This window comes from Heliangelus exortis, chromosome 20 (assembly GCF_036169615.1).
Source record: "Heliangelus exortis chromosome 20, bHelExo1.hap1, whole genome shotgun sequence".
NCBI lineage: Eukaryota > Metazoa > Chordata > Aves > Apodiformes > Trochilidae > Heliangelus > Heliangelus exortis.
Genome location: NC_092441.1, coordinates 2,342,994 through 2,358,257, shown reverse-complemented (window position 1 = coordinate 2,358,257; position 15,264 = coordinate 2,342,994). Strand labels below are relative to the sequence as shown.

The 15,264-nt window shown below is 47.9% G+C and overlaps 1 protein-coding gene across 4 annotated transcripts in view; it reads left to right on the top strand.

The window, feature by feature from the left end:
* The window catches only part of MAP2K6 (mitogen-activated protein kinase kinase 6), a 55,434-nt gene that overhangs the window by 10,594 nt on the left and 29,576 nt on the right, over positions 1-15,264 (top strand). For all 4 annotated transcript variants that reach the window (XM_071764657.1, XM_071764655.1, XM_071764656.1 and 1 more), the window contains exons 2-3: positions 13,692-13,758; positions 14,722-14,770. In XM_071764657.1, the coding sequence (XP_071620758.1) occupies positions 13,692-13,758; positions 14,722-14,770 (116 nt within the window). The remainder of the gene's footprint in view (positions 1-13,691; positions 13,759-14,721; positions 14,771-15,264) is intronic.

Genomic DNA, 15,264 nt, shown 5'->3' with positions numbered 1-15,264 from the left:
AGAGAGGTTGGTCAGAGCCTTGCCCGTGTTGCAGATTTAATCACAATATTTGGCTGGGCCTTTGCAAAAATTCCCCATGACAAAATATTAAGCAAGGACCCAGGTCCTCTCCTTCCATGTCTGTGCTACAGGTGCCACAGCTTTGGGCTAACACAGCAAAACCTCTGGGTGAGATTGGCACCAGATTTCTCATCAACTTCTCTGGTTGGCCCCAGCCTCGAGTGAGGGATGAAGTGTGAGCCCCAGATCATGGGGAAGAAAATGAGGCATTGATTTGAAATTCTTCTGAGTGTTCTTTGTACCAGACAAGAGCAAAGTGGTCTGGGAATTATCTTCAATTCAGCACTTTTAGTTGAAACAAACACTTGCCAGCTGCCAAACTGAACAGCAGAATTTGGGAAGTAGTTCAGTACTTGCTAAAGAAATGGCTGCTGGGACATTCCTCTATTTCCATGGATGTTCTCGTTTGCCTGGAAAAGTTATGGTACTCTGGAGCTCACAGAATGACCAAATTAATAAGCAGTTTTCTCTCTGTGGAATATTAATGGCCTAAGGTGGCTTTATTCATGATCAGAAAATGATAGACCCAAATTTTACATGCAGCACATGAGGAGCAGGAGATGGGTGATACTGATATAGTTTAACTGTCCAGCATTTACAATATGCTTAACAAATTAAATCTGTGCTTGGTAAAATGAGAGACTCTGTGGCTGCCTGCAGCATCTGGCAACAGAAATGAAACCAGAGCTCAGCTTGCCCTGTGGCACTGATCAGGTTTTATTCTGTCCTGTCCTGCTGCGAGGAGGATGACACCGAGAGTGGTGTCCCCAGACAAGGTGTGATCCTACAAAGGAATCTGCAGGGAAATGGGGCTGTGGGGAGCAGTGCTCCAGAGCTGAAGAAGCTGTGTTCTTTCCTGGGGGAAGTGACACCTCAAAGAGCCAGTTTGCTGAACTCCCTGGAGGGGTGGGGGTCTTTCCTGGCCCATCACACCTTTCAAGCCAAGCCCTGTTTCCCTCCATTGAAGCCTCCGGGCTCCTTTTTGTCCGAGCAGCGCTTGCCTGCGCAGCTTTTCCAGAGGATGCTACAGGCAGCATCTTGGGCAGGAGGAAGCAGTGAGAGGGACCTGCAGCCTGGCTGGCACCACTTCTTGCAGAGGGACATCTGCCACTGCCCCTCTGCAGGTTGTACCTTTTGGTGGCTGTGGCTGGGAGGTGGGCTGAGCCCTTCAGCTCGGGATGCAGGAGATGGACGGTGGCTGTGGCTCTTGCAGAGGCTCAGCCAGCAGCCTGGCACAGCCCTCACCTCCTTTTCCCTGCTCAGCCTGGCACTTCATGCAGCCTGAACAGGAACGTGTGCTCCCAGAAAGCACGTGCTTAAATATAAGCACCATCAAGACATTAAAAACCCTTCCTAGCTGGAGCTGCAGGCTGGAGTCGGGGTTTGGAGGCTGCAGCGCAGCAGGAATCAGCGAGCGGGTGGAAATGTCACCTTCATCTCCCAAAGTAATTTGCATTTCCCTGGGCTGGCAGCACATCTGACAGCTCTAAGAGGTCCTGGCTCAGGAAGCAAGGTGTCCCTCACCTGCTCTGCTCCATGCATGGGCTCATCACCCCTTGGTGTCTGGGAAGCTGGGCCAGAGGCAGAACCCCATCTGGTTTTTGTTGTTTTTTTTTTTTTTCAGAGGAAATGAAGCTCTGCTCAGGACCTTCTGTCTGTTTAAAAATACCTTGCAGGAGCTGCTGGGAGGAAATCCCAGCTGCACCAAAACACATTTTAAAAACTTGAAAACCAAAATTGAAACTGGAGGGAGATCTCAAGCCAAGAGTGTGTCTGACTTGCAGGGCATCCTCATCACCTCCCTGCAGCCAGGCCTAAGAAAGCTGGGGTCAGAGCAATGGGAAAAAGAGGTGGGTGCTGTGCTGAGTTTTCTAGGGAGCAGCAGGGAAAGTGTAGAAGTGTTTGTAGGTGGGTTGTAGCTGGTGGATTTAAGGCAAATTCTTCTCCCACCATGTCTGAGGCAGACAGGGCATCTGCTTTTATACTGGATAAAGGAGGCTTTTTTGGGGGGGATGCTGGTGCTGTGCTGAGGAGCAGAGCCCACCCCACAGTCCATGCCAGGGGCAGAGCTGGGGCAGGGAGCATGGCTGCAAGCCTGGTGTGATGGATGAAGGTTTGGAAAATTCATCTCCTGCTCCACTTCCACTGCCTGAGGGGATGGGAGGTGTCTGTCCTCCTGTCCTTGTGTCCCCCAGTGCAGAATCCCTCCTTCTCTGGTGCTGCTGGCAGGTGCTTTTTGGCAAGGAGGACCTAGAAATGAAGGTAGCAGCAGTGAAAGCAGCCATGTCCTCCAAACCCTCCTGCACAAAAGCCCTTTTGTTTCCCGGGTGAATTCCAAGAGCTTTTCTCCAGTTTTGATTCCAGCTAACTCCCACTGCAAGCAGACAGCCGAGGGTTGGAAAACAAAGCAGCAACTAAACCAAAAGTCCCTCATAAAAAAAAAAAATAAAAAAAAAATCCCCATGAGAGCTGATGGTTCTTGACAAACAGCTTCCCCAGCCTCCAATTCCTGTGGATTTCCTAATCTGAGATAAGCAGCAAATGGAGCAGGGGCTGGGATGGGGAGGCAGTGAAACCAGTGGACCTTGGCAGAGGGAAAATAATGGGCTTGATTTATGGGGAACTGGGGACTGGAGGGAGGGAGTGAGTGTCCCTGCTGCTCACCTCCCTAGAGCCCCACTGCTGGGATTCTCATGGAAAACAGGGACAAGGGGAGAGAGGCCACGAGGCTCCTCACGGCTCCATGGGATCTCTACCACCATCACATCTTTCCCAGAGTAATGGGAGGATGCAGCTGCCCAAATGCTGGAGGCACAGGAGCCCAGCAAGGGATGTGATCTACTCCAGCAACCACAAGGAGCAGAAAACAAAGTGCTTTTTGGCATCACTTGGACCCTAACACGATTTTCCTGAGCTGTGAGCTGCCTTTTGGCTCTTGCAGCCTCACGCTGGGGAGCCAGGAGTCATTTGCAGGATTTGAGGACATCTGAGAGGCTGAGACAGGAGGAGGTTTTTTTCTCTGTGTGTTATGAGGAAGGCACACACGTGAGATTAAGTTAATGAGGAAAAAAAATAGGCAAAGAAAGGTGAGAAGAAGGAAGAGGCTTCAATCCCTACAGGACTATTGGAGGTGGGGTGTGTGTAGGCAAACTGTTGAATTTTGCATTTTGTGTTTTTACACCTGTGACTCCATGACCATCTCTGGAGGATCCAGGATGTCTGGAGCATCAGGGCACAACCCCAGCCTTGGCACGAGCAGGTGTCTTCTTGTAGCTAAAGGGTGTCACAGATGTCTTACAAGCCTGGTTGGCATTGGTCCTGCACTTCCAGTCCTTAGCTGGAACTCTGTGGGCTCAGGCTAATCCTCTGGGTAAAGGAAAGGGGAAAAGGGCTGCAAAGGGAAAGGGGCTGTGCTGCCTCGTGCCCCCTGTGCCATGTGGACAGCACCCTTGGGCAGCTCTTGGCATCCTCATCCATGGAAATTTTTTGTTTTGGTGGATGTGAGTCAGAGCCTAAAGCACCAGAGATGTTTGAATTTGTTACTGCAGCACACCTGCATGGGAGGCAGAGTAGTGACACACAAACAAGCCTTTTGCAACTTCAGGTGAGATCCTTACGGGTCCCTTCCAGCTCCAGATACTCTATTATATTGTGATTAAATTGTGGACAACCATAGGCAGGGTCATAAGAGCTAAAACTTGAGCATGCACATCCCAGTGCCTGGTCCTTTCCACCCATCACCTCCTCCTCTCTGTATCTGATGGGTCACAAGGCAGTGCCTGTCCCTGACTGAGCATTTTGGGGTGGATCAGCAGAGAACTGAACATTTCCACTTTGCAGCCACCTGGGAGATCCCAACACCAAGGGCAGGACTGGTGTTTGGGTCAGCTTGGGACAGCCAAGAGCCAGCCTGGGTGGAATTGTCTCCCAACAGATGCTCCCAGCTCTGCTGTATCCAGCACCTTTCCTGCTGGGGGATGTGGCCACCAGATCAGGGAGGTGCTGAAGTTTGGGAGGAGCTGTGTGTGCCCTTTCCCCCAGGCCATCCAAGTTTTGGAGCAGCTGGATGCACACGCCAGCTGAGTTCAGCCAGGGTGTTGTAACAGGGGTTTTAATATTAAAAGTCTCTTGTGCCCTCTGGGGGAGAGCCAAGGGCAGACACAACTCTCCTATCCTACCATCTCCCACTTCAATTAGCACCTCGAGTATGATGGATTCAGGGCAGTTTTGCATTGCATCTGTTTTCTAAAGGAAATCTGGCTGGTTTTGGCAGCGCAGGGTGGTGTCAGTGGAGGACTCTGTCTTGCCTTGTCATGTCTGCAGGTACTGATGTGGTCCTGGCATCAGCTCAACAGGAAGATGCTGGGTGGCCCCGTGCTGTGCCTGCAGTTCCTGCACTGAGGCTGGGAGCGATGCAGCATCCGGGCTGGGAAGGGATGGGATCTGGAAAAGCTGTTTGCTGTCACTTCCCTCTTTCCTCTGAACTGTCAGCATCAGAAGGGAGCACGTGACTGCTCTTTGTTGCTCTGTGAGCATGAAAATGGGTGATGAAGGCCCTGTTCCCTCTTGGTGTTCATGCCAGCAAACACTGAACTGGGGGGCAGGGAGCACATGGGGGCAGAATCCATTTGGGAGGTGAAGTCCTGGCAGTGGGACCAAGGAAGGGCCAAGCCAGTGTTGGAGCCCATGAAACAGCTCAGTGAGGTGGCAGCAAATTCTGTGAGACACAAAAGATGATCTCCAGGCCTCATACCCTCTCCTTTGCAGATGTTTTATTTCACCCCCTCCATCAGCCAGCCAGCCCTCATCTCCAAACTGGCATTGGGTGTTGATGTCCCCCTGGAAGGTTGTTCCAGCTCCCAGTGTTCCCTGCAAGCTCCTAGAGCTGCAGGGAGGCTCAGTTTTGTTTGGTGGGGGATTACAGGAGGGTACAGAATTTCCCCAAAGCTGTATCAGCTCCTTGCCCTGCTCCCAGAGTCACTGCAGCCCTGTGTTCAGTGCATGTCTCAGCACAGGCTCTCATGTCTAATCTCTATCAAAAATGTGCCTTCTGCCTCACACTCTTCTAAAATGTAGTGATGCCCCCTTATCAGAGTGACAGACAGACTCTCATAACCAAAATGTGCAGATAAGAAGAAATTGCATCCCTCTGGTTTCTGTATTGACACGAATAAACCCAGCAGCCTGCAGCCCTTTTGCAGGATGTGTTAAAGAGGAAAATGGGCAGAGTAAGCGAGATTAGGCTGAAGCAGGAAATTACCTTTAAAATTGAATTACTGAAATACAGAGCTTATTGAAAGGCAGGCAAATAGGTTCTGATATTTGCCCAGTTTGGTGACATTTCTGTGTGGTTCTGCACCGCGGGATCCAGAGATGAGTCCGCTGGAGTCCTGATTGCCAAGCTTTCTGCTGCTCCTGCTTCCAGTGCTTTTGTTCTTGTGCTGTTCAGAGCTTCCCCACCGACCCCTCTCCTGCTGGAGGCCAATCTTGATGCAGGCAGGAAGGGCTGACCTTGGGATTTTACCTTGCAGTAAAGCTGAAGATCTTTGTCTCCCTGGTGTTGGTGCCTGGGCAGAGCTGAGCTGGGGAGGCAGAGCTGAGTCCTGCAGAGGAGACAGACAGCTCCTGAGACACAAATATCCCTGAGCCAAGCAGCTCTTGCACCACCTCTGCCACATGGGTTGTGCCCTGCACCTCTCTCTGTCCTTCCTTGCAAAAGCTCTGCTGGTTTGGTTGGAGGCCTCTCCTCTGCCAGGTTTATTACAGGTTGTAGGATTGAGTCAGAGGAGCGAGTTGAGCCCTGGGACACAGAAACCCCAGGGCAGCCACTGGCACAGCTGGGTGCTGGGGTACAGCTGGGTGCTGGGGTACATCTGGGTGCTGGGGTACATCTGGGTGCTGGGGCACATCTGGGTGCTGGTGTACAGATGGGTGCTGGGGTACGTGTAGGTGCTGGAGCATGGCTGGGTGCTGGGGCAGGACCCAGTTACATGCCCAGCTGGGACACAGTCAGTGGGGAGTTGTGCCCAGGCTGTGCCATGCCATGCTCTTCTTATCCTCAGAAGCCTTGGGAGTTCATGTGGGAGATGAATGGAGCATCATCTGCTCATGTGTAGTGCCAGTATTTCAGGGTCTCCCCCTGCACACGTTTCCAGATGTTGGTTTTCCAGATGGAGCTGCAGAGGGTTTTGGGCTCTGCATTTTCATTGCTCAGACTGACTTAAGAAAAGAAAGTGGCTGCCTCTGGGCTGTGGCTCCCTACGTTTACTCTGCTGGCATTTTCAGGTTTGGTATGAAATGAGATTTATTTCTTTATTTTTGGAGGGAAGCAGCAAGAGAAGGAGTGGAGGAGTAGCACTTCAGAGGAAATGAAGGCTGTTCATGGTTTCTCTGTGCCTGGCACATGATTCAGGTGTATCCTGATTCCAGGATGTGTTGGAAAATCAATCCTTTCCCCCTTCCCATCCTGAACTGTGGTTGTGAGTTGCAATGTGGACGTGGGGTGCAGCTGGCAGCAATGCTTAGATCTGCCACTAAATGAGCTGGCATCCCTGTGGCACCCAAATGAGAGGAAGAAAGCCTGAAACTGGGAGATATCTCAGCCCCGTGACTGCACCAGGCTCTGCTCCCTCCTCCTGAGCAACCCTGGAGTGGTTAAAAGGAACCATTTCAAGTTTGCCATTTCCAAGGAGTAATTGCAAACAGCCAGGATGGGAGACACAGATAAAGGAGGTGCAGGAGACATGGGCAGAGGCCATGCTTTGTACTGGAGCATCTCCATTTGCCTCCAACTGGTCCAGTTACTCATGGCAGTGATGGAGGAGCAGCCAGTGTCACTTGGTCATATTTATCAACAGGGCTAAACAGAGAGCAGCTGAATTCTATTTTGAGGAAGCAAATAAAGCACAATATCTACTTTAACTCTTCCTCTGGTTGAAGCTTCAGCAGCTTTTAAGAATCTCTTGCACATGAAGTTCTTTTTCTATGGCTTAATGGGGGGTTGTAAAATGGCTTTTCAAGGCCACTTCTGCATCACTGGTTCCTGCATGAGCATCTGGTTCTTGGTTTTCTCCAGAACCTAGGGCTTGGCTAAAGCTCTGCTTTTACAAAGTGGGTTGTGAGCACCAGGGTTGCCTGCCCTGTCCCTGGCAATCTGCTTCAAGCTTTGCACGATGTGGTTTTATGCAGCTTTACTTCCAAAGACACACAACCCAACCATGGAGGCAGAAGTGGTGAGAGAACTTCCCTCATGCCTCTTACCCCCAGCCACCAAACCACTGTCACCAACACCAGCCTCCCTATCACTTGCAGATTTGTCCCAAAGAGATTTCAATCAAAAAGACATGGCCTGACCCTTTGTACTTGGACTGCCCAGGGGGCAAAATTCAACAGCTTGCACCAGCCCAAGCCCATGGGGGAAGGCAGTGGGGACACAGGAGGCTCTGTGGTTATGGCTGTGGAGATGCCACAACAACCCATGGGAAGGCAAGTGGGGCTGCCCCTGAGAAGTGGCTGCCCAGGAAGACACATTTTTACTACTGAAACTGCCAGAAGTGGTTAGGTCCTGAATTTACACCCATTTGGGTTTTTTCTTTTTGACTGGTGTCTTGATTTCCTTTGCAGCTGGAATGGAGCCAGGCTGTAAAAATGAGTCCAGGTACAGCCCTGGCAGCATGGCTTCTCCCTCACACCCACTCATTTAAAGTATACTTTGTTATCTGTGTGTATTTTAATGCTGAAATGGAGTGATTTGGCAGGGAATCTCAGGAGTCTTTGCTCTGGGACTCTTGTTTAGTCTGGAGGTTTGGCTGCAGGGATGCCAGGAATGCACCCGGCCTTCCCACTCCTCTTACACTTGGCTGGGGTGTCCCCACTTGTGGGATTCCTTGGTGGAGAGACCCTGAGAACTGATGAGTGGTGACAAGTTGTTGCCTGGACACGACTGAGGACCAAAGGAGATGGGCAAGTCCATCCCCAGCCTTTGAGTTCTCGTGTGCCAAGATGGGTTTGTGTCACCTCTAACCACTGCATGTGCCTTAACCTTTAATAATTCATTAATATAAATAATATCTTTAATACTTGCTAAAAATATATTTTTCCCCCTCTTTGATCATCCTGTGTGAAAATGGTGCTAAACATGAGGTTGCTACATCATCTACAGCAACATTTACTTGCTCCAGGTGACCCTGCTCCACCTTGGGTACCACAAGAAGCTTTAAGTTCTGGTGCTGTTTATGTGTCTGGGTCCAGGCGTGTAAATAGGTGAAGTTCTCAGAGGTTTGAGTATCCCTACCTGGCCTGCAAGGCTTTAACTTCTCTTTAACAGCATCAGTTCTACCACTGCTTGCTGAAATCTGGGCTGGAACTGGCCTATGGGTGAGAGGTGCCCTTTGCAGTGGAGTTTTTTCCTGTTGGGCATTTCCAGGGCATCTGGGATGAAGCAATGTTAATCTTCATTTCTTCCTTTTGTAAGAACCATCTCAGTTTGGGGTGGTTCCTTTCACCTTGGTGTCAGGGGAGGTGGTGGTTGTGCAGCTGTGTGGTACAGGGTTCAGTCTGGCAGAGCCCAGGAGCCACCAGTTCACTCTTGTCCCATAAAACTCCTGTTCCATAAAAAGACACCAAGCAATTCCATTTTCCCTGCCTTTTAGAGGGAGTTTTGCTTATGCAGTTGAGTGCAGCTTGAGAGAAGAATAGCAGATCATTTGGCTTTCAAAATCTTTCAAGAAATCAGACAAAAAAAAAAAAAAATCCTTAGGAAAGACAGGAATAGTAAATGAGCAACTTTTATCTCTGAAAAAAAAAGTGGGAGAAAGAGGCATTTCCCTCCTGTGAAATTTTACCAGCAAATTAGATGCTAAAGAGTGTTATTTGAAGGCAAATGTTGCTACATGGCTATTGAACACAGCTTTAAATAAATTGTGGTGAAGGCAGAGCTGCTTAATATCCTTTGAAGGAAATAGGAGCTTTTTGTGTGGCCAGGAACCATTTACTTTGGATCATATCATAAGTTTTGGACTACAATGAAAAGTTTGGGGACTGGGGGAATGGGATTTTCTTTCAGAAGTAGAAGTTTATTTTCTGTTAGAGCAAATGTGGGTAGTGAATTCCTCTGTCTCTCCTTTCTTTATTATTATGCCTCCTACCCTATTGCTGTGAAACTTTCAAGTTCCCTTTTTCAGTATTGATATTTAACACTGCCCTAACTGAAAGGGGCTCAGCAGCATCAATCTCCCTGCACACTCTTGTCAGTGCTGGTGGGAAGAGGTTAACAAGCCCATTGGAAGTTGTATTTTTCTCCCCTCCCTCAGGGATTTGGTTTAAGACCTTCACAGGGAAGTACTTAATGTGTTTTCATTAAGTCAGGTTTTCTTTCTCCTAGGACAGTTTTGCTTTCAGACCTCACTTTGTTCTCAGCATTGACTTTTTTGGGCTGGTGGAGTTGGTGGGGAGATGGGCAGTGGTGTTGCAGCTCCCAGCTTGGCCTCTCTCCTGATCTTGGCACTTGCCAAGAAACCATCGAGGTTTATGAAAGGTGGCAGCTTCTCCAGCACCACTCAGTTCAGTATTTTCTGGGGGTAATTGCTTTTAGAAAGTAGATTTCATCTTGTGTTTAACGTTACAGATACCCAGGATGTTTTGCTGAGTCAAAACTTGGTGCTGGAGATGCCTCCCAGCATCGCTCCAAACCAGTCTGGGTTTTTTTCCCTCTATTTTCTTCAAACTTGGCTTTTTAGTCAAGTGCTTGTCAAAGCCACCGTGTGGAAAATTGCAGGGAGAGCTCTTCAGTGAGCTTAGGTTTAAGGCTTAGAGACAAGAAAGACACCAGTGGTTGTTTACACAGAAAACTCATTTTTTGGCTGCCGGGTAGCAGATGTACAACCCCATCTGTTTATCAAGCAGCACTGCAAACCTGGAGGCTTCTTGCTGTGTGTGATGGCTCACTGGGCCTTTCCTCTTTGCAGATCCCAAAGATTTGCAGTGAACCCACTGAATGCTGGCTGATCCTTGCCTTGGGATTGAGCCTTGTGTGGTTATTTTGGTGTCTGAGACACCTGGGGCTTCTGCACAGCTTGAGCATGGATGCCTGGTGTCTGCCAGGGATGCTTTTGTGCTCCAGCCTGCCCCTGAGTTAGGATTTCTTTACTTGGTCACCTCTTTTTGTCAGATTTGGCATCTCCAGAAGCTCAATTGCTCTGTAAGAAAGGGCTGAAATGGTTCACTAGGGACACAGCCTGTCAAATACCCGCACGCGGTGAGTTTTTTCAGGAAACAAAGCTAAAAATAATAATGATTCATACAAACACCATGGAAAATACTGGTTTTCTGGTGGATGGAACAGGTAACATCCAATTTTGTGTGTTGTTAAGCTGCCTCCACAGTTTGAGCTCCTGTATGGATGACTTTCTCTGCAAACTGCCATTTAACATAGCGTCAGCTTTCAAGGCTGATGTCTGCTGTGGTAAACTGGGGGATTTTATTTTGACAGCAAGATGCTTGCTTGGCAGTTGTTATTAAAGAGGACTGATCTGGGGACTTCCAATTATTTTTTTATCTTAAAAAAACCAACAACCAACAAACAAACCTCTTCAGTGTCAGCATTTGCTCCTTCATGTGTGACTTGGACCCTTGTTTTTCAGAGCTGCTGCAGAGCCTCAGCTGAGCTCCCCTCACCGTGCAGCAGGGCAAGGGGGTCCCTGGTCCCCTCATCCCCTTGCAGCTTGCCCAGGTGGCAGCCCTGGTGCTGCTGAGCTGTGCTGACCACTGTGCTTCTGGTTTTAATGTTTGGGATTGCTGTGTTCTTCCTGCAGGACGTTTGCAGAAGGCTTGGAGACGCTGGCATTTTGTGTGTTGTAAGAGACAGGGCTGAGAAACTTTGTCTGCTCCGGCTGAGAGGCATGAAATTGCCTGATAGCAGCCCCAGGCTGCCATGAAATAACCATGTGGTGAGCCATGGGGAGGAGATGAACTGCCTTTCCCCCCTTTTCCCTTTCTCCCCTTTCTGCTGATCCCACAGGAGCTGTCGGTGCTGCAGGTGCAGGTCCCAACCTTGGAAATTCCTCTTTGCAATCCCTTCTCCCGGTGCCATCCCGGTGCAATCCGTGTGTTATTCCTGCTGCTTTCTTTTTTCCTTGAAAAGAAAACCCCAAAGAACGTTAAACTGTGCCTGTGTCTTGGCAACTCCAATGGGTGAACAGATTGTACTTCAAAAAAATGGCAAAGCTTCAAAATATTGTATTCTGTGAAGAGGAGACAAGGAAAATAAACTCCCCAAAGTGCAGATTTTATTTCACCAGAAGGCGGAAGGCTTTTAATATTTATTTGGGTTTGGCATTTTTGCTCCCTGGTTCTTCTGCTGACACCACTTGTGAACCATGGTGAGATTAAATGCTGCACAACCTGTTCTGGTCCACGTTCAAATTAGGTTAATTTCCAGCAGGCTCATTTTCACCCTTGCAGAGCTGCCTGGGAGCAGGTTCCTGAGGTTCAGGTACAGCACATGGGATTGTGCAAGAAATCCCACAGGGAGAAAAAAAAAAAAAAAAAAGAAAAAAAGAGGAAAGAACAGAGCAAATCTGTGCTTGTTTCTCTGGGTTTTGGTGTAGTGAATGTCTTTGCAGCAGTGGGGATGGATGGTCCACGTGGAGAAGGATGCCAGGAGGTGGCTGGTGAGTGTTAATGGGAAGAGTTCAGCTCTGGAGCTAAAGGAGCAGTTCCTGCCTCTGTGGGCGAGTCAGCAAATTTCTGTGTTTTGATTTCCATGTGCAAACTGAGGGTGAAGATATTGCTTTTCTGGTGCCTGTGGTGGTTGTGTTTGCTTGAGCTGCAAGAGGATGCAGGCAGGTTTCTGGAGGTAGAGAGGTCAATGAGGTAGCAGACTTGGAAAGTGCCAAAGAAGCAGGGTTTTGTTTGCCTGCACTGCAAGACCTGTATTTTTGAGATTCCTTTTTTAGCCAAAGCATGTCAAGAACAACACCACAGGTACCCATTTAGCATCCTGCTGGATCCCATGTGCACTTGGCACAGCTTGGGCCAGAAATGGTATCTAGAGCTTCTTCCACAGCAGGGGATGCTTCTCAGTTGTGGCTTCTGGAGGTCTGGGTAGTACAACCAAGAAAACTGGAAGGAAAGGGGTCAAAGAACAGCTCTGCTAACTGTGGAAATCCCTCCATTTCTTTTTACAATGAATTTTGCTTCCTTACAGACCAGCTTGTAGCTCTTGGGAAAACTGAGAACTCTTTTTCATGTTTCTGAGTGACCTTGCTTCTTTTATTTTACCTTTTTTGTGCTAGACTGGAAGTTCCTTGGAGTAGAGAACTGTTTTTTGGTTTGGTTTTTTTTTATCTTCCCCCTTTTGCAAATTTGCAGCTCTGTGTATTTCTAATAACAACTGTGATTGGGCACAGTGGTTTCCAATAAATGCTTTTCCCACAAGGTGTCAGCTGGTTGTTGCAGCCTTTTCCACCTGGAATGACTGTTTCCCAAAAAAAGTGAGCATGATCCTGTCTTTCAGAGCAGACAAGGGCAACAAAAACTACAAAAAAAAAAAAAAAAAAAAAAAAAAAAAAAAAAAAAAAAAGTAATAATAATAATAAAATGCTTCAAAAAGATCATTTCAGTTTGGGTGCTTGCACTTTGGCACTGGGATGCACAGACATCTATTGACATGAGTTTGTGTACTCAAAATTGTGTAGGTAAAGTTTGAAAGAGAGTGTTGGAAAGAGAGAGTAAAACTCCTGCTTAGAAGACAGTAATTGCTATAAATTTTTAGGTTAAAACCAGTTAACGCCTAAATGCTTTTTTTTGGGGGGACCAGGGATTTTATTCCTCAGCCAAAGAGCCAGATGTTTACCTTGAGGTTTTGGTGACATGACTTATGTTTTCGGGTTATTTTATCCATGAATTCAAAGCCCCGTGCTGAAATGTGGCTCTATATGTTTAGTCATAAAAAGGTTCTTGTATTTCTCTGCTCTGCCTGGCTCTGGTGTCTGCTGCCTTGGACCCCTTTCCAGGAGAGCCTGCATTTGAACTTCTTCAGAGCTTGAGCTTCATCCAGCTCAGAAAAGCTTGGCTGGTCACTAGGAAGAGAAACAAATGGCTTTGAAGACTGCAAACTTAATTCTGCTTTATTTTTACTGGGTTTGAACAACTTTAGTGACCAAGAGGTGAAGCATCCGTTTAAATAGAATCAGAATCTGGTTCTGGCCTTTCAGATAAATTTTTAGATAGGTTTGTGGTTTTTTTTTTTAGTCCTGCCAGGGTTTGCAGTTCTGTAGCTGGAAAGGTTTAAAATCTGGGAACCATCTTAAGGGATCCTAGATGGGTAGGGCTGATGAAGGAGAAATACCTTGCACTTGGCATTTTCACATGCCCTGCCTTGGCCAGAGCTCTTGCCTGTTTTCTGTACCAAGTTGGCAGCCAAACCTTGCAGGTCTAAATGAAGCCTTACAGAACAAAGGCACTTTATGTTTTGAACTCTGTGCCCTGAGTTTACACCACCAGCCTGGCCAGGCATTTATGTTAAAGAAGGTAAACAACTATGGACAAGCTGTGTTTTGCAAATTAAAACAAAACAACAACAAGGAGAGGAGCAGCCTGGCTTTAATTCTGCCTCTTTTCTTGTTTCACAGGCAAGAAGCGAAACCCTGGGCTGAAAATTCCTAAAGAAGCGTTTGAGCAACCACAGACAAGCTCCACGTAAGTCTGCAAACACTAAAGCAGAAGAAAAAGACCAGGAACTCAGCTGCCTTCCAGCCCTTGCTGGCTCCTGAGCTGGCAGGGCCAGCACTGGGTCACAGCATCCCTCAGGGCTCATGCTTGGAGGTCTGGGAGAAGAGGGGACCCTTCAGGAGAGAACAGGAATAAAATTCCTAGGTTAATTTTGGCACCATCAGGGAGGAGAATAATTAAACAGGGAGGAGAATAATAAAACACAGCCCTTGTATTTCTCTTGTAGCTCCAGGTACACCCAGGGGCTCTCAGCCCATCACCCTCTCTTCCCAGCACTGCCCTCACTACATTGTCTTGTGCTGCTTAATGATGTGCCCAGAAAAAGGAGAAAAGAGAGTGGGCACCTGATTGTAACCAATGTGTCATTTCTGCCACCTGGTTTGAGTAACATGGGTTTGGTCAAGGCATAAAAATTCATCCCTTTCCCTGCATATTCAGCCTTGCAAAGAAAACACTCTGTTTTTCAGGCAATTTGTGCAGCTCCAGCCTGCTTGTTTCTCTGTGCCTCCTTGAGGACTGCCTTTTATTATCCTGTTAACCCATGCTGTATGACTTAGCTAATCATTTACAGTGCTTTGAGGCCTTTATGTCCTTTTAATCCATTTTTCATACAGGCTGGCAGAGATTTGGTGCTTGCCACCTGGCTTTCCTTTTGCAAGGAGTCTCTCTGGGTTCCTACATGGGGAAGTTGGGTGTGAGAAATGCAAACTGCAGCAGGTTTCTTCCTGACCCCTTTTTGGGGTGACTTTGTGGATCTTGGCTGTATCTATTGGTCCTAAACATCCAGGAGATTGGTTAGGCTGCTCAGGGCTGCTGGCCTGAGGGTGCAAGGAGGTGGCCTGGGGGACCATTGGGGTTGTGTTTACTCCCTGAGAGAAAATTGATATTTGAAAGGAACATTTCATAACTTTTCCCTTTCTTCTCCTGCAGGCCACCCAGAGATCTAGACTCCAAAGCATGCATCTCTATTGGTGAGGAGGTAAGACAAGGAGTTCTGGTGAGAAGACCTCTGGGTACAGATGAAATTCTTTCCTTGCCTGCACAGGGTGCAGCTAATCCCCTGGAAATGACAAATAGAAGACAAGGGGATTGCTAACAGCAGATTTTACTCTCCTTTGCAGTTCCTTTGCTGATTTAAAGCCTTCATCCAAAGTAATTCCCTTCACTAATATTGAAGGCCATCTCATCAGGAGTCTAACTCAGGGTAGATGTAACCATCCTGGAAGCAAATCCTTCTGGCAGCATGGAAACCAGGCCACCTGATGTTGTAAAAAACCAGCAGGGAAAAAGCCAAAGCAAGGACAGCTGTTTTGATAGGAGAAAATGGCAGAGCAGCATTGATAGAAGCTGGGCAATAAATTTATTAGGTGCAAAAGATAGGCTTTAGAATCAGTGAGTTAATTTATGAAGTGAAGTGCTCCTCTCAGTAGTGTTTTATAGTGTCTGTCTCTGGATGCCTCTATTTCCCTTTGG